Below are 24,087 nucleotides of genomic sequence, written 5' to 3'. Positions count from 1 at the left end.
TTTCTAAACATTAAAGATCAATAGTGGAGTAGAAAATAAAGAGGAGGAAAAGCCCTGTTAGTAATGGATTCTCAAGGGATCACATTTACATAGGTCTGGAATACCCTACCAGGGAAATCTGATAATCATCTACATGGACAATAATTTAAGAGAAGAATATGTTATTGAATACAGTAACAGCCAACTTGGTCATGATTATCCTCATTCATGTGGACTCTCGTCTTCACACACCCATGTACTTTTTGCTCAGCCAGTTGTCCATCATGGATACTGTCTATATCTGTATCACTGTTCCCAAGATGCTTCAAGATCTCCTGTCCAATATGTGATAAATTGTAGAATTTATCATAAATCATTGCTGATTTCATAGCATCGGCCAGAAAGATCTCCATGATAAGGAATTAAAATACTGCTTGCTAAGGAGAGTTTCTAGAGATGCTGATCTGAGAACTCTTACCCCATGCTGTCTTGCAAGGACAAACAGAAATGAGTCTCTAAAGCATTCTCACCTAAGACAAGGATCCATGTGATAGGACAGTGTGGCAATAACTCAAGAGTTAACTCTCATAAGATGTTATCTTCATCAACATGTCAGTTCAACATCCTAAATCTACAGCTGTGTAGTAATTTCCAATGGCAAAAAAAGGAAAATGATTTGTGTTCAAAAGCTTGGTTATGTGTTCATATCACAACAATTTCTTTAGTTACAAATATCATACATATAAAACATTAACAGGTAATTATTTTGAAAGTGAAATTTTTAAATTAGTGAAGCAATGAACACCGGTTGCAAGATAATAAAGTAGATATAGTGTAGTTACCAATGTCACAGAAAATGCAACATGGAGTAATAAGATTATAAGAATTGTGTAGAATGTAGTTCAAAAATAAGAAAAATTAAAGGAAGTACTATTATTGCTGATTAGCTTTATTACTTTCATCCAGCTTAGAGAGTTTGGATCCATGATGATCCGTCAAAGCTGATTAATTTGAGTTTAGACTTTGATTTGTGTAATGGCCCACTGCTAATGTTCAAGCAAGGAGTCAAGAGAATTCCGAGGTGAACATTCTTTTCTTTCCCTATATCTCTTTGAACATGGCTAACACAAAAAGTGATAATTAGTTGACATACCAAATTTCTGCCTCTACAGCTGATTAAGCTGTCATGCACTGTGGAAATGGAGGCTGTTTACAAGAACTCCACTGACTTCATCCTCCTGGGCCTCATCACCCACCCAACATTTCCTGGGCTGATCTTTGCTGTAGTTTTCTCCATCTTTGTGGTGGCTGTAACAGCCAACTTGGTCATGATTATGCTCATTCGTATGGACTCTCGTCTTCACACACCCATGTACTTTTTGCTCAGCCAGTTGTCCATCATGGATACTGTCTACATCTGTATCACTGTTCCCAAGATGCTTCAAGATCTCCTGTCCAAAGACAAGACCATTTCCTTTCTGGGATGTGCACTGCAAATATTTCTCTACCTGACATTGATTGGGGGAGAGTTTTTCCTGCTGGGCCTCATGGCTTATGACAGATTTGTGGCTGTGTGCAACCCTCTACGGTACCCCATAATCATGAATCCCAGGATTTGTTTGCTTATGGTGCTAGGCTCCTGGGCTGGTGGGTCTTTGGATGGATTCATGCTGACACCTGTTACTATGAGTTTTCCTTACTGTGGATCTCGAGAGATCAACCACTTTTTCTGTGAGATCCCAGCTGTGCTGAAGCTATCCTGCACAGACACATCACTGTATGAAACCTTGATGTATGCATGCTGTGTGCTGATGCTACTCATCCCGATATCCTTCATCTCAGTCTCCTATACTCGGATCCTCATCACTGTCTACCACATGAGCTCTGCTGAGGGCCGACGTAAAGCTTTCACCACGTGTTCCTCCCACATTATAGTAGTGAGCATTTTTTATGGGGCAGCTTTCTATACCAATGTACTGCCCCATTCCTATCACACACCTGAGAAAGACAAGGTTGTGTCAGCCTTTTACACCATTCTCACTCCCATGTTGAACCCACTCATTTATAGTTTGAGGAATAGAGATGTGGCCGCAGCTCTAAGAAAAGTCCTAAGGAAACATGCCTCCTCTCAGAGATTCCGAGTGAGACATGTGCCTGAGAAATACTAGCAGGATGTAACCAATACTCCTGGGTGGATGCCATGATCTTTCTATAAAAAACACTTTGTTCTGTTCAGCTTCATTTTAACAATCTAAAATTATCATCCATCAAAATCACTCTGTTATAATCATCTCTTAATAAGATATGAGGGTGGAGAGATGGCTCAGCTGTTAAATCTTAGGCATACAAGCAAAAATATAAGAATGAAATATGAAATCAGACATAAAGTTTTCAGCATTACTGACTTTCTTGTCTGAATTCAGCAGCAAAATGTTCTGAATCTTCCTAGGCAAGATGAGCATCCCTCTGAAGTGCCCTGTATTGTTATCTTTATGTCTAGCATTTGGCCATATGTTCTGTGTCTGTATTAATTATGAATGTCTTTGGGGGAAAGTGGAGCCTACAACTCTACCCATACTAATTCATATGCCACAGCCGTACAGCTCCAACCTTCCTGGCTAGGATTTGAAAGGGAATTGCCAGAAGTACTTTCCAAGTCCTTGAGGATTTAATTTTAAATATAGTAAAAAAAACACTAAATATAAATTAATTTTTTTCTAGTGATGACAATATAATTTTATTTTGTGAGTCAGAGAACCAGAATGCCTGCTTTAAGATATGCTGCATACATGGAATATCGAAAATATGTTTGCCTAAACAAGGTCACACCAGTAAACATGCCATCGTGGAATTCAACATGACCCTACTCCTAGATGAAGAGACACAGGCACCTAGTGGCTAATGAGGGAGGAAGAATTAATAATCTGCTAGGGCAAGCCTCTGAGTAGATTATCCAATCCCATGTGATCATCCCTAAAAGCATGTATGTACAAGGAACTCTAAATTGACACAGTAGGCTATGTATGTATGTGTGTGTGTATGTATGTATGTATATATGTATGTATGTATGTATGTAACACTAAGAGAAGAGCTCATAAGTTTAAGAGAAAGGTGATATGGGAGTAGCTGATAGAGGAGGTAGGGTGGAGGTTATATAAGATGTACAAATAAGTTGCATTCATACATGGCATTTTCAACAAATTTAAAAATTAAAAGACCAAAGAAAGCCCACCACTAACCATGCTTCTCCTCCAAGAAACATCTCACTACCAAAGATATATACCATTTAGGGTAAAAGGATAAAAAAGGTATTTTAAGAAAATGGAACTTATAAACAAGCAGGTGTATCTATTCTAATATTCAATGAAAATAGACTTCAAACTAAAAATATAAAAGACAAAGAAGGTCTCTTTATATTCATCAAGGAGACAATGTCCATTATATTGACATTATAATTCTGAACATAAAAGCATCAAACATAGGAACCAATAATTTAATAAAGAACATTTCATGTAAGACATAGATTAATAATAACATAGTGATCTACAGTACTCTACTCTCACAAATAAATGATTAAGAGAGAAAAATTCAGTTAAATGACATAGAGAGTCAAATTTCTTAATATACATCTACAGAACACCCTACCCAAACACTAAAGAATACACATTCAAAGACACACAAAAAAACTACAAGACAATATCCCTCATAAATGTAGATGCAAAAATGTTTGATAAAATACTGACAAATGAAATACAGGCATATAACAAATACATCATCCACTACAATCAAGTTAGCTTTACCCCAGAGTTGAAGGCATGGTTCAAAATCATATAAATGAACTTAAAAATAAATGTCATATCTCAATGATGCAAAAAAAGTTTTGATAAAACCCAACATGACTTTAAAATAAAAGTCTAGATAAAACTAAAATAAAAGGGCTAGAGAGATGGCTCAGTGGTTAAGAACATTGACTAACTGCTCTTCCAGAGGTCCTGAGTTCAAGTCCCAGCAACTACATGGTGGCTTACAACCATCTGTAATGGTATCTAATGCCCTCCTCTTTCACTGTCTGAAGACAACACATACAGACAACACATGCACGTGCGCGCGCGCGCACACACACACACACACACACACACACACACACACACACAATTTTTAAAAATAAAGAAAAAATGAAAGTCGTATAATTGGATTAGATTACAGTACAAAAAAATAAAGACTATATAGGAAAATTCCACATCCAACCGCATCCTAAGTGGAGAGAAATTTGAAGCAATCTCATTAAAATCAGAAATAAGAAAGGAATTGCCTTTATCTCCCTCCTTCTCACTACTGTACTTAAAGCACTAGTTACAACAATAAGACGAGAGAAGGAAATTGCATTAAAATGGGAGGGGAGTCAAATTATTCCTCTTTTAAGATCTTATATACAAAAGAACTAGAAATTCTACTAGAAAACTTCTAGAAATGAACAATACTTTGAGCAAATGATAGGATAAAAAATCAACTTACAAAGATTATTAGATTGTCTATATAACAATAACAAGCCTGCTGAGAAAAAGATCATGGATACATTACCATCCATAATAGCCTCAATAAAACAAAATATCTATGAATAAATCTAATTAGAAAATGAACAGCTTCTAGAGTAAATTGAAAAGAAACAGAAAAAGGGGCACAATTCAAATCTTTGAGGACAGATATTGATGAAGAGGGAGGAAAGCGCTGAACTTCCAGAAGTGTGGACAATCCTGAGACCTCAGGGGAGACCACCACTTCTGTTCAAATTCCTGGCCCAAGGGGTACCTACATAGCAGACTTTGGATACAGGGATATGGGAGCAGTCAGCAGCAGAAACCTGCTGGTTTCTACCTGCTCCTGGTACTGAACTGAAATGGTCGTACAGCTCCTTGCACCCAAATCCCATTGGGGAGAGAGCTGAACCCTCAGAAGTGCAGACAATCCTGAGAACTTGGAGGAGACAACTACTTTCTGCCCACATTCCTGACCCAAGAGGAAACTGCCTAGTGCCATCAATGCCCTCTGTGCAGAGGGACCTCGGAGAAGTCAGGAGCAGGAAGCTTCAGTATTCTGCCTTCACCAAGAGCTGAAAGCCAATCACCAGGAGCTCCAACACTCCTGAGAGCAAAGGTAAGACCAACTCTTCTGTGCCAAGCAACGCACCTGGAGCTTCAGGTCCCAGAAACCCAGGAGCAGCTCTCTGTTCCCAGATCCAGCTGAATAAAACAGGTCTACAGGAGTGCTGACACACAGGCCTGCAGGATGGTCAAGCCACTGTAATAGACAGCAAGAAAAGCAAACACCAGAGACAACCTGATACGAGGGGCAAGTACAGAAACCTAAGCAACAGAAACCAAGACTACGTGGCATCCTCAGAGCCCAGTTTGGACACGAAAGCAACTTCTGGATAACCAAAAACATCAGAAAAGCAAAATTTGCATATAAAATCATATATTATGATGGTGATGATAGAGAACTTTAAGAAGGACATAAAGAACTCCCTAAAAGAAATACAGGACAACACAAGTAAACAAGTAGAAGCCCTTAAAGAGGAAACATTAAAATCCCTTAAAGAATTACAGGTAAAAACTGTTACTGTTAGGTTTTATTTTTCAGGATGCAGTTTGATTTATGTGTACTACAGTGTCTTTGTGTGTATGTTCACATATAATTGGGTGCTTGTAGAAGTCAGAAGATAAAAAAAAAATTACAGGTAAAGTAATTGAACAAAATCATCCAGGATTTAAAACTGGAAATAGAAACAATAAAGAAAGCACAAAGGGAGACAACCCTGGATATAGAAAACCTATGAAAAAGATCAGGCGTCATAGATGCAAGCATCACGAACAGAATACAAGAGACAAGAGAGAGAATTGCAGAGCCAGAGATACCATAGAAAACATGGACACAACTGTCAAAGATAATGAAAAACACATAAAACTTCTAGCCCAAAACATCCAGGAAATCCAGGACACAGTGAAAAGATCAAATCTAAGGATAACCGGTATAGAGAGAGTAAAGACTCACAAATTAAAGGGCCAGTAAAGAACTGAGAACGAGACCCCTGTTGAAGGAATCAGAGAAAGGACTGGAAGAGCTTGAAGGGGCTCGAGACCCCATATGAACAACAATGCCAACCAACCAGAGCTTCCAGGGACTAAGTCACTACCTAAAGACTATACATGGACTGACCCTGGACTCTGACCTCATAGGTAGCAATGAATAGCCTAGTAAGAGCACCAGTGGAAGGGGAAGCCCTTGGTCCTGCCAAAACTGAACACCTAGTGAATGTGATTGTTGGGGGGAGGGTGGTAATGGGGGGAGGATGGGGAGGGGAAGCCTATATAGAAGGGGAGGGGGGAGGGGTAAGGGGGATGTTGGCCAAGAAACTGGGAAGGGGAATAACAATCGAAATGTAAATAAGAAATACTCAAGTTAATAAGGATAAAAAAAATAAAGGCAAACAAATGCCAAAAAAATAAAAAAATAAAGGGCCAGTAAATATATTCAACAAAATTATAAAAGAAACTTCCCTAACCTAAAGAAAGAGATGCCCATAAACATACAAGAAGCCTACAGAACTCCAAAAAGATTGGACCAGAAAAGAAATTCCTCCAGTCACATAATAGTCAAAACATAGAAAGAATATTAAAAGCAGTAAGAGAAAAAAGTCAAGTAACATATAAAAGCAGACCTATCTGAATTACACCAGACTTCACACCAGAGACTATGAAAAGCAGAAGGTCCTGGGCAGATGTATTACAAACCCTGAGAGAGCACAAATGCCAGTCCAGGCTACTATATCCAGCAAAACTCAAATTAACACAGGTGGAGAAACCAAGATATTCCATGAAAAAAATTTACAAATTCAGCCCTACAAAGGATAATATATGGTAAACTCCAACACAAGGAGAGAAACTATACCCTAGAAAAAGCAAGAAAGTAATCTCCTTCTTTGCAATGAAATCAAAAGAAGAGAGAGGTACAAGCATAATTCCATCAATAATAACAAGAATAACAGGAAACAACAATCACTATTCCTTAATATCTCTTAATATCAATAGACTCAATTCACCAATAAAAACATGGACTAAGAGACTGGATACATAAAGAGGACCCAGCATTTTGCCGCATACAGGAAATACACCTCAGAGACAAAGACAGACACTACCTCACAGTAAAAGGCTGGAAAACAACTTTCCAAGCAAATGATCCAAAGAAAAAAGCTGGAGTAGCCATTCTGATATTGAATAAAACAGATTTTCAGCCAAAAGTTATCAAAGAGATAAGGAAGGACACTTAATATTCATCAAAGGAAAACTCCACCAAGATGAACTTTCAATCCTAAATATCTATGCTACAAATGCAAGGGCACCCACATTCATAAAAGAAACCATATTAAAGCTCAAAACACACATTGCACCTCACACAATAATAGCAGGAGATTTCACCACCCCACTCTCATCAATGGACAGATCATGGAAACAGAAATTAAAACAGAAACAAAGAGAAACTAACAGAAGCTGTGAACCAAATGGAGTTAATAGATATTTCTCAAACATTTCATCCTAAAACAAAAGGATATGCCTTCTTCTCAACACTTCATGGGACATTCTCCAAAACTGACCACATAATCAGTCACAAAACAGGCTTCAACAGATACAAGAAGATTGAAATAATCCCATGCATCCTACCAGATCACCATGAACTAAGGCTGGTCTACAATAGCCAAAATAATGACAGAAAGCCCACATTTACATGGAAGTTGAACAATGCTCTATGCAATGATAACTTGATCAAGGAAGAAAAAAAGACAGAAATTAAAGCATTTTCAGAGTTTAATGAAAATGAAAGTACAACATAACCAAATTTATGGGACACAATGAAAGCACTGCTGAAAGGAAAACTCACAGCTCTGAGTGCCTCCAAAAAGAAACTAGAGAGAGCATACATTAGCACCTTGACAACACACCTAAAAGCTCTAGAACAAAAAGAAGCAAATACACCCAAGAGGAGTAGATGACAGGAAATAATCAAGCTCAGGACTGAAATCAACCAAGTAGAAACAAAAAGGACTACACAAAGAATCAACAAAACCAGGAGCTGGTTCTTTGAGAAAATCAACAAGATAGACAAACCCTTAGCCAGACTAAGTGGAGGGCACAGACAGTGTATCCAAATTAACAAAATCAAAAATGAAAAGAGAGACACAACAACAGAACCTGAGGACATTAAAAATAATCATCAGATCCTACTACAAAAGCCTTTATTCAACAAATCTGGAAAATCTAGAGGAAATGGACACTTTTCTAGACAATTGCCAGATTAAATCAGGATCAGATAGACCATCTAAACAATACCAAAACTCCTAAAGAAATAGAAGCAGTTATTAAAAGTCTACCAACCAAAAAGAACCCAGAACCAGATGGGTTTAGAGCAAAATTCTATCAGACCTTCATAGAAGACCTAATACAAATACTGTCCAAACTATTCCACAACATAGAAACAGACAGAGCACAAACCAATTCCTTCTATGAAAACACTGTTACCCTTATACCTAAACCACACAAATAGCCAAAGAAAAAGAACTTCAGAGCACTGTCCCTTATGAATATCAACACGAAAATACACAATAAAATTCTCACAAACCGAATCCAAGAACACATCAAAATGATCATCCATCACGATCAAGTAGGCTTCATCCTAGGGATGCAGGGATGGTTCCATATATGAAAATCCATGAATGTGAACCACTATGTAGACAAATTCAAAGGAAAAAAACCCACATGATCAGATCCTGAGAAAGCATTTGACAAAATTCAACACCCCTTCATGATAAAAGTCCTGGAAAGATCAGGAACTCAAGGCCCATACCTAAACATAGTAAAAGCAACATACAGCAAACCAGTAGCTAACATGAAACCTAAAGGAGAGAAACTTGAAGCAATCCAACTAGAATCAGAGACTAGACAAGGCTGCCCACTCTCTTCCTACTTATTCAATATAGTACTCAAAGTCCTGACCAGGGCAATCAGAAAACAAAAGGAGATCAAAGGATACAAATTGGAAAGAAAGAAGTCAAAATATCACTAGTTTATATAATAGTATTCTTAAGTGACTTCAAAAGTTACACCAGAGACCTATTAAGCCTGATAAACAACTTCAGCAAAGTGTCTTGGTATAAAATTAACCCAAACAAATCAGTACCTTCCTCTACTCAAAGGATAAACAGGCTGGGAAAGAAATTAGGGAAATGACACCCTTCACAATGGTCACAAATAACATGAGATACCTGAGTGAGACTCTAACTAAGTAAGTGAAAAAATTGTTTGACAAGAACTTCAAGTCTCTGAAGAAAGAAATTGAAGAAGAATTCAGAAGATGGAAAGATCTCCCATGCTCATGAGCTAGCAGGATTAATATAGTAAAAACATCCATTTTGCCAAAAACAATTTACAGATCCAATGCAATCCCCACCAAATACCAATTCAATTCTTCACAGAGTTAGAAAGAGTAATCTTCCAATTTCATTTGGAATAACAAAAAACCAAGGATAGAAAAAACTATCCTCCACAATAAAAGAACTTGGGGAATCACCATCCCCGACCTCAAGCAGTATTACAGAGTATTACAGTGATAAAAAATTGTATGGTATTGGTACAGAGAAAGGCAGTTAGATTAGTGGAAGAGAAGTGAAGACCCAGAAATGAACCCACACGTCTATGATGATTTGATTTTTGACAAAGGAGCTAAAACCATCCATTTGGAAAAAAAAAAGCATTTTTGACAATAGGTGTTGGTTCAACTGGAGTTCAGCATGTTGAAGAATGCAATTCAACCCATTCTTATTGCCCTGTACAAAGCTTAAGTCCAAATGGATCCAGAACCTCCACATAAAACCAGAGACACTCAAATTAATAGATGAAAAAGTGGGGAAGAGTCTCGAACACATGAGCACTGAGGAAAATGTCCTGAACAAAACACCAATGTCTTATGCTCTAAGATCATGAATCGACAAATGGGACCTCATAAAACTGAAAATCTTCTGTAAGGCAAAGGACACTGTCACTAGGACAAAATGGCAACCAACAGATTTGGAAAAGATCTTTACCAATCCTACATCTGATAAAGTACTAATATCCAAAATATACAAAAGACTCAAGAAATATGACTCCAGAGAGCCAAATAACTGTCTTAAAAATGAGTTACAGAGCTAAGTAAAGAATTCTCAGATAAGGAATATCGAATGGCTGAGACATACCTAAAGAAATGTTCATCATCCTTAGTCATCAGGGAAATGCAAATCAAAACAACCCTTATTTTCCACCTCATGCCAGTCAGAATGTCCAAGTTTAAAAACTAAGGTGGCAACAGATGCTGGTGAGGATGTAGAGAAGGAGGAACACTCCTCCATTGTTAGTGGGATTACAAACTGGCACAGCCGCTTTGGAAATCAGTCTGGAGGTTCCTCAGAAAATTGGGCATAATACTACCTGAGGACCCAGCTATACCTCTCCTGGGCATATAGCCAAAAGATGCCCCAACATACAACAAAGACACGTGCTCCACTATGTTCATAGCAGCCTTACTTATAATAGCCAGAAGCTGGAAAGAACCCAGATGCCCTTCAACAGAGGAATGGATACAGAAAATGTGGTACCACTACACAATGGAGTACTACTCAGGTAACAAAAACAATGCCTTCATGAAATTCATAGGCAAATGGATTGAACTGGAAAATATCATCCTGGGTGAAATAACCCAATCACAGAAAAACACACATGGTATGAACTCACTGGTAAGTGGATATTAGCACAAAAACTTGAATTACCCAAGATAAAATCCCCAGATCACATGAAGCTAAAGAAGAAGGATGACAAAAGTGTAGATGCTTCACTCCTTCAAAAAGATGACAAGCACAGCCAGTATGTCAAATACCAAGGCTAATACTAGCAGCAAACCATTGAACTGAGAATGGGATTCCCATTGAAGGAATTACAGAAAGGATTGAAAGAGCTGAAAGGGCTTACAACCCCATTAGAAAAACAATACCAACCAACCAGAGCTCCCAGGGACTAAATCACTACCCAAAGACTATATATGAACTAACCCATGGTTTCAGCTGCATATGTAGCATAGGATGGCCTTGTTGATCACCAATGGAAGAAGTCCTTGGTCCTGCCAAAGCAGGACCCCGCCCCCCAGTTTAGGGGATGTCAGGGTGGGGAAGGGAAGGTGTTGGGGAGGGTAACACCCTTACAGAAGAAGGAGAGAGTGATTGGATAGGGAGCTTATGTCCAGGAAACTGCAAAAATTTGCGATGTAAATAGAAAAATCCATTAAAAAGATATTGATAAAGAGAGATGATATAATCACATATGGATGAATTGATCAAATTTGAATTATAAAAATTATCATCCTAAAAATACAAAATGTTCACAATCAATGCAATTCTAATCCACAACCATTTAACTTTCTTCACACAAAAAAAGAGAAACTATATTGAAATTCATATAGAAGCATAAAAGACCCAGGATGCCCAAACAAATTCTAAGCAAAATGAATAAGACTAGTGGTAAGACTCTGTCTTAGAGTTTCTATTACTATGAGGAGATACCATGACCACAGCAACTCTTTAAAAAAGAATACATTTAATTTGGGCTGGCTTATAGTTCAGAGGTTTAGTCCATTTGTATCATAGCAGGAAACATGACAGTGTGCAGGCAGACAGTGCGGGAGTAGGAGCTGAGAGCTCTACAACTTGACCCACAGGCAGCAGAAGTGAATGTCATACTAGACCTAGCTTGAGCTTCTGAGACATCAAAGCCTGGTCACAGAATAACACACTTCCTCCACCAAGGCCACACCTCATCCAACAAGGCCACATTTTCTAATATTGCCACTCCATATGAGTCTTTGGGGCCACTTTCATTCAACCAAATTCCAATCTCTGGCCCCCATAGGCTTATAGCTGTAATACAAAATGCATGTAGTCCAACTTCAAAAGGCCCCAGAGTCTACAATAGTATCATCATTGTGTTCAAGCTCAAAGGCTCTCCTGAAACTCATGCAATCTCTTAGCTGTAATCCCCTATAAAATAAAAATTAAAAAAAATTAGATCACACACTTCTAACATATAACAGAACATGATATACATCGCTGGTCCAAAAGAAGAGAAAGGGAGCATATCCTGGATTAAAGTGAGACCAAAAAACAGATGGACAAATTCGAAAGTTGGCAACTCTGTGTCTAATGTAAAAATGCTTTTTAGATCTCTAACTTTTTTCAGCTATATGACTGCAACACACATCTTTCTCTTGGGCTGGTTCCACTCCCTATTCATAGCTTTCTTCTGCAGGTATCCCATGACACTGGCATCTGCAACATTTTGGTGTCTCCGAGGCAATCTAGGCTTCACTCTTACAACTTCACACAATGCTCTCTCTAGGCCTCCATACAAGAACACTTCTGACACATGCCTGGCTTTTCTTAGTCATGGAGGGAGATTCCACAACTCCCTTCTTATGCCCTTGATTCTAAAGCCAGAATGATGTGTCCATGTGACTGAAGTTGGCAAGTTCTGCTGCTGCTGGGGCTAGAACATGTCCCACCTTCCTCACATTCATCAGCTTTCTCTTTTTGATGGTTTTCTTCACTGCCGGCTATCCTTGCACTCTGAAATCCACTTGGCTCTGGTTTCCCAGTTCTGGGATTAAAGTTGTGTGTCCATACCCAGCCCTAATTTTTTAAATTTCTTTTCAAAAGTAGGCTGTTTAACTGGATGGGATCTTGCCCTGAAGTCACCACTCACATTATTCTATTTAACACCAGCCTTTTCTTTAATCTGTTTTTCTCCTTGAACACAGGACTTTGCTCCATTCTGGTTCCTGGTGCTCTTTTTCTCCTCAAATGGTATGTTTTATATTTTTCAGCTTGCTCCTTTTCATTATAAATCTGCATAACCATGGCTATGGCCACTAAGAACAAAGTAACATAGTCAATACTAGGCTGTCTAGAAATTTTCTCTGCCAAAGCTGTTACTCCATAACCCTTCAATTTAACCTCTGTAAGATTTTTTTCTCAACAAGAAAGCAGCCACTTTTTTCACCAAAATAATCCAAGAATGATCTCTTGAGGCCACATGCTAATATTCTTCTCTGAAACCTTTTGAGCCAGGCCCTTTTCAGTTCAAACCACCCTCAGCACCACTGATTTCAAGTTTCTACTAGGATGGCCCATTAAGCTCCACTTAAAGCATTCCACTGCTTTCCTAATCCAAAGTGCCAAAGTCTACATTCATCCAAACAAAATCATGGACATGTTTGTTATAACAATACCCCATTTCTACTTTGATGAAAAGATACCATGACTTCAGCACCTCTTATAAACCAAAACAAGTAATTTGGACTACCTTACAATTTCAGAGGTTTAGTCCAATTTCATCCAGGGGAGCATGGCAGTCTACAGGCAGAGATGGGGCTGGAGAAAGAAGTGAGAGTTCTACATTCATACTGAGAGGCAGAAGGAAGAGAAAGTGAACCACTAGGCCTGGCTTGAGCTCATGAGACCTCAAAGTATACACCAAGTGATTCAGTTCCTCCAACAAGGCCACACCTACTTCAACAAGTCAATACTTTGTGAAGCACAGTTACGCTGCATTCCCTGTGTCCTGATTAATGTGACTCTACCTTTAAGAACCCAGTGCACTAAATGTTAACACACATATAGAAAAATGAAATTAGACCTACATCTGTCACATTGCGCGCGCGCGCACACACACACACACACACACACACACACACACACACACACACCAAAAACCCTGGAAATGTTTTAAAGAGCTAAATGTAAAACCTGAAACACTGGAATTGCTAGAAGTAAACATAGGCAGTACCCTTCAAAATATAAGTTTAAGAAAAGACTTTCTGAATAACACTGTATTTGTTCTAGAATTGAAGGCTTGACAAGTGAAATGCCATTCTAATGGTTATTCTTAGTTGTCAACATGACTACATCTGGAATTAGTTAAAGCCCAAATGGCTGGACACACCTGTGAGGAATTTTTTTTTCTTAATTAAATTACTTGAAATAGGAAGCCCCACTTCTAATCTGAATCTTTGATATGGGAAGATCTACCTTCAATCTGGGCCACACATTCTTCTGGCAGTCCATATGAAGGACAGGGAAAAAGGAAATCTGCTTTCTTTTTGCCTGCTTGATCTCACTCTTGCTGGCAAGTACATTCCTTCACTGGCATTAGAACCTTTGTCTTCAAGATTCCAGCATATACTGAATATCATCTGAGACATAGCCTTACAAACTGAAAAGAATTATTGGGTTCTTGGAACTTCTATTAGTAGACAGCCATTGTTGGACTATAAGCAATTTAGTAAATAAGCCTGTAGCATATATATGGGATTTATTTGATTGAAGTAAATTGAAACTTCAAAGTTGTTTGATTCTCATTTCCCTGATAGCTAAGAATGCTGAACACTTTTAATGATTTTTTTTATTAACTTGAGTATTTCTTATTTACATTTTGAATGTTATTCCCTTTCCCGGTTTCCAGGCAAACATCCCCCTAATCCCTTCCCCTCCCCTTCTTTATGGGTTTTCCCCTCCCCATCCTCCCCCCATTGCTGCCCTCCCCCAACAATCACATTCACTGGGGGTTCAGTCTTAGTAGGACCAAGGGCTTCCCCTTCCACTGGTGATCTTACTAGGATATTCATTGCTACCTATGATGTCAGAGTCCAGGGTCAGTCCATGTATAGTCTTTAGGTAGTGGCTTATGTCCCTGGAAGCTCTGGATGATATTTCTTTTTAAGAAATTTCTTTTTGAAGATCCTTCTGGGGTCCATCTGGGCCCTGGAGATTACCCTGTACCACAGCTTTCCATATCCCAATTCACCTGGAGAGAACTGGTCTCCCAGGAGTGCTGACACACCTAAGATAACAGGTGAGAAAAACACTTCTGCTCCAGTACCTGGCCTGGAGCCCACAGGACACAGGAACCTCGAGAAGCCAGAGACAAGAAACTTTTGGATTCTATCTGCACCTAAAACTGACCCTGTGCCACAGCTCTCTATAACCCACTCATGCCTGCTGAGAGAGAGCTGGTCTCCCAGAACTGCTGACACAATTATCATCACAGACTCACAAGCTCACAGGAGGAACAAGCTACAATCAGAGATAGCAAGACAAGCTAACACCAGAGATAACCAGATGTCAAGAGGTAAGCACAAGAGCATAAGGAACAAAAACAAAGGTTACTTGGTATCATCAGAACCCAGTTCTCCCACCACAGCAAGCCATACCCACCCCAATACACCTCAAAAGCAAGATTCTGATTTAAAAATCACATCTCATAATAATAACAAAGAACATTAAGAAGAACTTAAATAACTCCCTTTAAAAAAAAATACAGGAGAAAACAGGTCAACAAATAGAAGCCCTTAAAGAGGCAACACATAAATCCCTTAAAGAAATACAGGAAAACAGGTGAAGGAATTGAACAAAACAACTCAGGACCTAAAAATGGAAATAGAAAAAAAATAAAGAAATTACAAAGGGAGACAACCTTGGAGATAGAAAACCTAAAAAAGAGATCAAGAGTCATAGATACAAGCATTAACAACAGAATACAAGAGATAGAAGACAGAATCTCAGGTGTAAAAGATAACATAGAAAACATTGAAAAAGCAGTCAAAGAAAATGCAAAAATATCCTAACCCAAAGCATCCAGGACACAACGAAAAGATAAAAACTAAGGATAATAGGTATAGAAGACAGTGAAAATTCCCAACTCAAAGGGCCAGTAAATATCTTCAACAAAATTATAGAAGAAAACTTCCCTAACTAACCAAAAAAGATGCCCATAAACATATAAGAAGCCTACAGAACCCCAAAAAGATTGGACCAGAAAAGAAATTTCTCCCATCACAGCATAATTAAAACACCAAATGCACAATACAAAGAAAGAATATTAAAAGCAGTAAGGGAAGATATCAAGTAACATAAAAAAAGCAGACCTATCAGAATTACACCAGACTTCTCAACAGAGACTCTAAAAGACAGAAGATGTGGGGCAGATGTCATACAGACCTAAAGATAACAGAAATGCCAGCCCAGGTTACTAAACCCAGCAAAACTCTCAATTAACATAGATGGAGAAACCAAGATTTTTCCATGACAAAACCAAATTTATACAATATCTTTCCACAAATCGAGCCCCACAAAGGATAATAGATGAAAAAAATCCAACACAAGGAGGGAAACTAAACCTCCCCAAAAGCAATAAATTAATCTTCTTTTAACAAACCCAAACAAGATGGCCACCCAAATGTAATTCTACCTCTAACAACAAAAGTAACAGGAAACAATAATCACTATTCCTTAATATCTCTTAACATCAATGGACTCAATTCTCCAATAAAATGACTAACAGACTGGACACTTAAAGAGGACCCAGAATTTTGCTGTATACAGGAAAGACATCTCAGTGACAAAGACAGAAACTACCTCAGAGAAAAAGGCTGGAAAATTTTTTTCCTAGCAAATGGTCCCAAGAAAAAAGCTGGAGTAGCCATTATAACAGCCAATAAAATAGACTTTTACCAAAAATTATCCAAAAGATGAGGAAGGATACTTCATACTCATCAAATGAAAAATCTACCAAGATGAACTCTCAATTCATGCCCCAAAGGCAAGGGCACAAACGTTCATAAAAGAAATTTTATTAAACCTCAAAGCACCCATTGCACCTCACACAATAATAGTGGGAGATTTCAACTCCCGACTCTCACTTATGGGCATATGAGGGAAAGAGAAACTAAACAGAGACACAGTGAAAATAACAGAAGCTATGAACCAAATGGATTTAACAGATGTCTATAGGACATTTCATCTTTAAAAATATAAATAAAAGAAACATAACTTCTTCTGAGCACCTCGTGGTACCTTCTCTAAAACTGATCATATTCCTGCACCCAAATCCCGTGGGGAAGAGAGCTGACCACCAAGAAGTGTAGACGTCCTGAGACCGCAGGACAGACTGCCACCTCTGCACACCTCTGCACACATCTCTGGTCCAAGAGGAAACTGCACAGTGCCTCTGGACACAGGGATATAGAAACAGACAGCCACCAGTACCTGTGGTTCTGGTCTGTGCCCAGGACCAAACTGAACCAGCCAAACAGCTCCCTACACACAAATCCTATGAGGGAGAGAGCTGGACCCTAAGAAGTGTGGATACTACAGAGAAGTCACAGGAGAATATCCTCTGCCAACAGTCCAGACCAAAGAGGAAATCGAATAGTGCCAACTCTGCCCACTGGGTGCAAGGACCTAGGAGCAATCAGGGACAGGACCCTTTGATTCCTGTCAGCACCTAGAGCTGGAAGACAGTCTCTAGAATTGCCAAAACACCTGAAATCAGAACACCTGTTCTCAGGAAAGGCTAAAAGAAAACAGGAAAGCAGTTCTATAGGAGTACTGACACAAGGCCTAGAGCAGGGTCAAGTCACTCTCAGAAACAGCAAGACAAGCAAACACCAGAGACAACCCAATGGCTAGAGGCAAGTGCAGGAACCTAAGCAACAGAAACCAAGACTACTTGGCATCATCAGAGCCCAGTTCTCCCACCAAAGAAAATGCTGGATATCCAAACACACCAGAAAAGCAAGATTTAGATTTAAAATAACATTTTTTGATAATGATGGAGGACTTTAAGAAAGACATAAAGAACTCCTTTAAAGAAATGCAGGAAAACACAAGTAAACAAGTAGAAGCCCTTACAGAGGAAACACAAAAATCCCAGAAAGAATTACAGGAAAACACAACCAAACAGGTGAAGGAATTGAAAGTGGAAATAGAAACAATAAAAAAAGCACAAAGGGGATCGCTTCTCGGCCTTTTGGCTAAGATCAAGTGTAAAAAGCACAAAGGGAGACAACCCTGGATATAGAAAATCTAAGGAAGAGAAAAGGAGCTGTAGATACGAGTATCACCAACAGAATACAACAGATAGAAGAGAGAATCTCAGGGGCAGAAGATACCATAGAAAACATTGACACAACTGTCAAAGATAATGTAAAATGCAAAAAGCCCCTAGCCCAAAACATACAGGAAATCCAGGACGCAATGAGAAAATCAAACCTAAGGATAATAGGTATAGAAGAAAGTGAAGACTCCCAACTTAAAGGGCCAGTAAATTTATTCAACAAAATTATAAAAGAAAACTACCCTAACCTAAAGAAAGAGCTGCCCATAAACATACAAGAAGCCTACAAAACTCTAAAAAGATTGGACCAGAAGAGAAATTCCTCCTGTCACATAATAGTTAAAACACCAAATGCACAAAAACAAAGAAAGAATATTAGAAGGAGTAACGGAAAAAGGTCAACTGACATATAAAGGCAGACCTATAAGAATTACACCAGACTTCTCACCAGAGACTATGAAAGCCAGAAGATCCTGGACAGATGTCATACAGACCCTAAGAGAACACAAATGCCAGCCCAAGGTACTGTACTCAGCAGAACTCTCAATTAGCATAGATGGGGAAACCAAGATATTCCATGACAAAATCAAATGTACACAATATCTTTCTACAAATCCAGCCCTACAAAGGATAATAGATGGAAAACTCCAACACAAGGGGAGAAACTACACCATACAGAAATCAAGAATATAATTTCCTTACAATGAAACCAAAAGAGAGACAAACAAACATAATTCCACCTCTAACAATGAAAACAACAGGAAACAACGATCACTATTCCTTAATATCTCTCAACATCAATGGACTCAATTCCCCCTATAAAAAGACATAGACAGACTGGTTACATAAAGACGACCCAGCATTATGCTGCATGCAGGAAACACACCTCAGAGACAAAGACAGACACTACCTCAGAATAAATGGCTGGAAAACAACTTTCCAAGCAAGTGGCCCAAAGAAACAAGCTATAGTTGTCATTCTAATATCAAATAAAATTGCTTTTCAACCAAAAGTCATTTAAAAAGAAAAGGAAGGACATATTCATCAAGGAAAAATCCACCAAAATCAACTTTCAATCCTAAATATCTATGCTACAAATGCAAGGGTACCTGCATTAATAAAAGAAACCTTACTAAAGCTGAAAGCACACATTGCAACTCACAAAATAATAGTAGGAGATTTCAACACCCCACTCTCATCAATGAACAGATAATGGAAACAAATTAAACAGAGACATAGAAAAACTAACAGAAGTTAAAAACCAAATGGATTTAACAGATATTTATAGAACATTCCATCCTAAATCAAAAGGATATACCTTCTTCTCAGCACCTCATGGTACCCTCTCCAAAATTGACCATATAATCGGTCACAAAACAGGCCTCAACAGATACAGAAAGATAGAAATAATACGATGTGTCCTATCAGACCACCAGTGGCTAAAGCTGGTCTTCAATAACAATAAGGAAAGAACACCCACATATACATGGAAGTTGAACAATGCTCTACTCAATGATAACCTGGTCAAGGAAGAAATAAAGAAAGAAATTAAAGTCTTCATAGAATTTAATGAAAATGAAGATACAACATTCCCAAACTTATCGGACACAATGAAAGCAGTACTAAGAGGAAAACTCATATATCTGAGAGCCTGCAAAAAGAGACAGGAGAGAGCATTTGACAGCAGCTTGACAGCACACCTAAAAGCTCTAGAACAAAAAGAAATAAATAAACCCAAGAGGAGTAGAAAGCAGGAAATAATCAAACTCAAGGCTGAAATCAACCAAGTAGAAACAAAAAGGACCATACAATGAATCAGCTAAATCAGGATCTGGTTCTTTGAGAAAATCAACAAGATAAATAAACCCTTAGCCAGACTAACCAGAGGTCATAGTGGGTGTATCCAAATTAACAAAATCAGAAACAAAAAGGGAGACATAACTACAGAATCTGAAAAAATTTAAAAAATTATCAGATCCTACTACAAAAGCCTATATTCAACAAAACTGGAAAATCTGGGGAAAGTCGACAATTTTCTAGACAGATACCAGGTACCAAAGTTAAATCATGAACAAATAAACCACCTAAACAACCCCATAACTCCTAAAGAAATAGAAACAGTTATTAAAAGTCTGCCAACCAAAAAGAACCCAGGTTCAGATGGGTTCAGTGAAGAATTCTATCAGACCTTCATAGAAGACCTCATATCAATACTGTCCAAATTATTCCACAAGATAGAAACAGACAGAGCACTACCAAATTCCTTCTATGAAGCCACAATTACTCTTATACCTAAACCACACAAAGACCTAACAAACAAAGAGGACTTCAGACCAATTTCCCTTATGAATATTGATGTAAAAATACTCAATAAAATTCTTGCAAACCAAATCCAAGAACACATCAAAATGATCATCCATCACGATCAAGTAGGCTTCATCCCAGGGATGCAGAGATGGTTTAATATATGAAAATCCATCAATGTAATCCATGATATAAACAAACTCAAAGATGAGAACTATATGATCATTTCATGAGATGCTGAGGAAGAATTTGACAAAGTTCAACACCCCTTCATGATAAAAGTCCTGGAAAGAAGAGGAATTCAAGGCCCAGATCTAAACATAGTAAAAGCAATATGCAGCAAACCAGTAGCTAACATCAAACTAAATGGAGAGAAACGTGAATCAATCCCACTAAAATCAGGGACTAGACAAAGCTGCCCACTCTCTCCTTACTTATTCAGTATAGTACTTGAAGTCCTAGCCAGAGCAATCAGATGGTGAAAGGAGATCAAAAGGATACAAATTGGAAGGGGAAAAAAATCAAAATATCACTACTTGCAGAGGATATGATAGTATACTTAAGTGACCCCAAAAGTTTCACCACAGAACTACTTAACCTGATAAACAACTTCAGCAAAGTGTCAGGGTATAAAATTAACTCAAATAAATCAGTTGCCTTCCTCTATACAAAAGAGAAACAAGGTGAGAAAGAAATTAGGGAAATGACACCCTTCACAATAGTCCCAAATAATATAAATTATTGGTGTGACTCTAACCAAGCAACTGAAAGATCTGTATGATAAGAACTTCAAGTCTCTGAAGAAAGAAATTGAAGAAGACCTCAGAAAATGGAAAGACCTCCCATGCTCAGGGATTGACAGGATTGATATTGTGAAAGTGGCCATCTGGCCTATAGCAATCTACAGATTCCATGCAATCCCCTCAAAATTCCAACTCAATTCTTCATAGAGTGAGAAAGACCCATTTGCAAATTCATTTGGAATAACAGAAAACCCAGGATACCAAAAACTATCCTCAACAATAAAAGAACTTCTGGAGGAATCACCATCGCTGACCTCAAGCTGTACTACAGACAATAGTGGTACAAACTGCTTGGTATTGGTACAGAGACAGGCAGGGAGATCAATGGAACCGATTTGAAGACACAGAAATGAACTCACACACCTATGGGCACTTGCTATTTGACAAAGAAGATAAAACCATCCAGTGGAAAAACAGTGCTTTCAACTAATGGTGCTGGTTGAACTGGAGGTCAGCATGTAGAAGAATGCAAATTGATCTATTCTTATTCCCCTGTACAAAGCTCAAGTCCAAGCGGATCAAGGAGCTTCACATAAAACCAGATAAATTCAAAAACTAGAAGAGAAAGTGGGGAAGAGCCTGGAACACATGAGCCCTGGGAAATTTTCCTGAACAGACCACCAATGGCTTATGCTCTAAGATCAACAATTGATAAATGGGACCTCATAAAATTGTAACCTTCTGTAAAGCAAAGGACACTGTCAATAGGAAAAATGGCAACCAACAGATTGGGAAAAAAATCTTCACCAATGCTACATCTGATAGAAGACTAATACCCAATATATACAAAGAACTCAAGAAGTTAGACTCTAGTGAGCAAATAACCCTATTAAAAATGGGGTACAGAGCTAAACAAAGAATTCTGAGATGAGAAATATCAAATGGCTGAGAAGTACCTAAAGAAATGTCTTAGGAAACTAAGAAACATCTTTAGTCATCAGGAAAATGCAAATCAAAACAACCCTGAGATCCCACCTCACACCAGTCAGAATGGCTAAGATCAAAAACTCAGGTGACAACAGATGCTGGCAAGGATGTGGAGAAAGAGGAACATTTCTCCATTGTTGGTGAGATTGCAAGCTGGTACAACCATTCTGGAAATCAGTCTGGAGGTTCCTCAGAAAATTGGACATAGTACTACATGAGAACCCAGCTATACCATTCCCAGGCATATACCCAAAAGATGCTTCAACATATCACAAGGACACATGCTCCACTATGTTCATAGCAGCCTTATTTATAATAGCCAGAAGATGGAAAGAACCCAAATGCCCTTTAACAGAGGAATGGATACAGAAAATGTGGTACATCTACACAATGGAATACTAGTCAGTTCTCACAAACAATGACTTAATGAAATTCATAGGCAAATGGATGGAACTAGAAAATACCATCCTGAGTGAGGGAAACCAATCACAAAAAAACATACACGGTATGCACTCGCGGATAAGTGGATATTAGCCCAAAGCTTGGATTACACAAGACACAATCCACAGATCACATGAAGTTCAAGAAGGATGACCAAAGTGTGGATGCTTCAGTCCTTCTTAGAAGGGGGAACAAAAATATTTATAGGAGGAAATATGGAGACAAAATTTAAATCAGAGACTGAAGGAAAGGCCATTCAGAGCCTGCCCCTCCTGGGGATAAAGCCCTTATACATACAGCCACCAAACCCAGACAACATTGCTGATGCCAACGAGTGTATGCTGACAGGAGCCTGATATAGCCATCTCCTGAGAGGCTTTGCCGGAGCATGACAAATACAGAAGTGGATGCTTGCAGCCATACACTCAACTGAGAACAGGACCCACATTGGAGGAGAGAAAGGATTGAAGGAGCTGAAGAGGTTTGCAACCCCATAAGAACAACAATACCAACCAACAAGAGCTCCGAGGGACTAAACCACCATCCAAAGACTACACATGGACAGACCCATGGTTCCAGCTGCATATGTAACAGAAGATGGCCTTGTTGGGCACCAGTGGAAGGAGAAGCCCCTGGTCCAGCCAAGGCTGGACCCCCAGTTAAGGAGAATGTCAGTGCAGGGAGGACAGAAGGGTTGGGTGGATGAGTGGGAGAACACCCTTGTAGAAGAAGGGGGAAGGGAGTGGGATAGGGGGCTTTTGAATGGGGAAACCAGGAAAGGGAATTACTTTTGAAATGTAAATAAATAAAAACCATTCAATAAAAAAAAGAAAAGAAAAAGAAAAAGAAAAAACTTCAGTCCAGTCATGAGCCTTCTAAGCATAAAGTGCCCAACCATTGAGATAGTCAAGGTATATCAAAATTAGCAGGCATGTGTGTCTTTCATTCATGAATCCAGAGCTCTTGGGCAGGGGCAGTGCATGTGCCACCTGCCAGGAGCTCAAGCAGTTTAACTATTCACCACTACAAGACCAGAAACCATAAAAGAAATAAAGCTCCCTTCTTGTTGATTGGCCTTTATTCTGCCAGAAAGTATTGTGTGGGTTGCTTGAGAATTGTTACAGCCTGATTGACTATGGAGCCTGAAGTCACAAGTATTATGTGACTGCTGGTATACCAGTAGCATAACTTTCACTTGGATTTAAGGCTCATTCCACAAGAAGAATTACTATGCTATACTATACTATACTATACTATACTATACTATACTATACTATACTATACTATACTATACTATACTAACTAGTACTATAATCTAGGACAAAAACCTATGGCTGGGGTTGTCACATGCCTCAGTAGGAAAGTCACTGCCATCAGTTTTCCCTCCTGGACATTCCCTCCTGCCAAAGGTATTTAATCCCTGTTTCACCCTGATACTGATGTACACATTCACATCCGCCATCAAATAAAGCAACTTGGAAAAGCAAGGATCATCTCCTTCATCAAGGATCTCAGTAGAGGGGGAAAAGGGCTTGGTTGTAAAGAGCAGTGCTTATATCTCCAATAGAAGGCCTTCTCTATTCTAGTACTTTATACTCTCGGCACTC

At 38.7% G+C, this 24,087-nt stretch overlaps 1 protein-coding gene across 1 annotated transcript; it reads left to right on the top strand.

Moving 5' to 3' along the window:
- The first annotated feature begins 1,178 nt into the window (after window positions 1–1,178).
- Window positions 1,179–2,147, top strand: Or2t35 (olfactory receptor family 2 subfamily T member 35). Its single transcript, NM_001000088.1, has one exon. The coding sequence runs from the start codon at window positions 1,179–1,181 to the stop codon at window positions 2,145–2,147; it is 969 nt and encodes a 322-aa protein (NP_001000088.1).
- Window positions 2,148–24,087: the final 21,940 nt, after the last annotated feature.

Source organism: Rattus norvegicus, chromosome 15 (assembly GCF_036323735.1).
Source record: "Rattus norvegicus strain BN/NHsdMcwi chromosome 15, GRCr8, whole genome shotgun sequence".
NCBI classification, from domain to species: Eukaryota; Metazoa; Chordata; class Mammalia; order Rodentia; family Muridae; genus Rattus; species Rattus norvegicus.
Note: the sequence above shows the minus strand (reverse complement) of the source record. Positions and strands in the feature narration are given on the sequence as shown.

Coding starts and splice junctions, on each gene's coding strand:
- Or2t35 (NM_001000088.1), top strand. CDS start 1,179: ATGGAGGCTGTTTACAAGAACTCCACTGACTTCATCCTCCTGGGCCTC.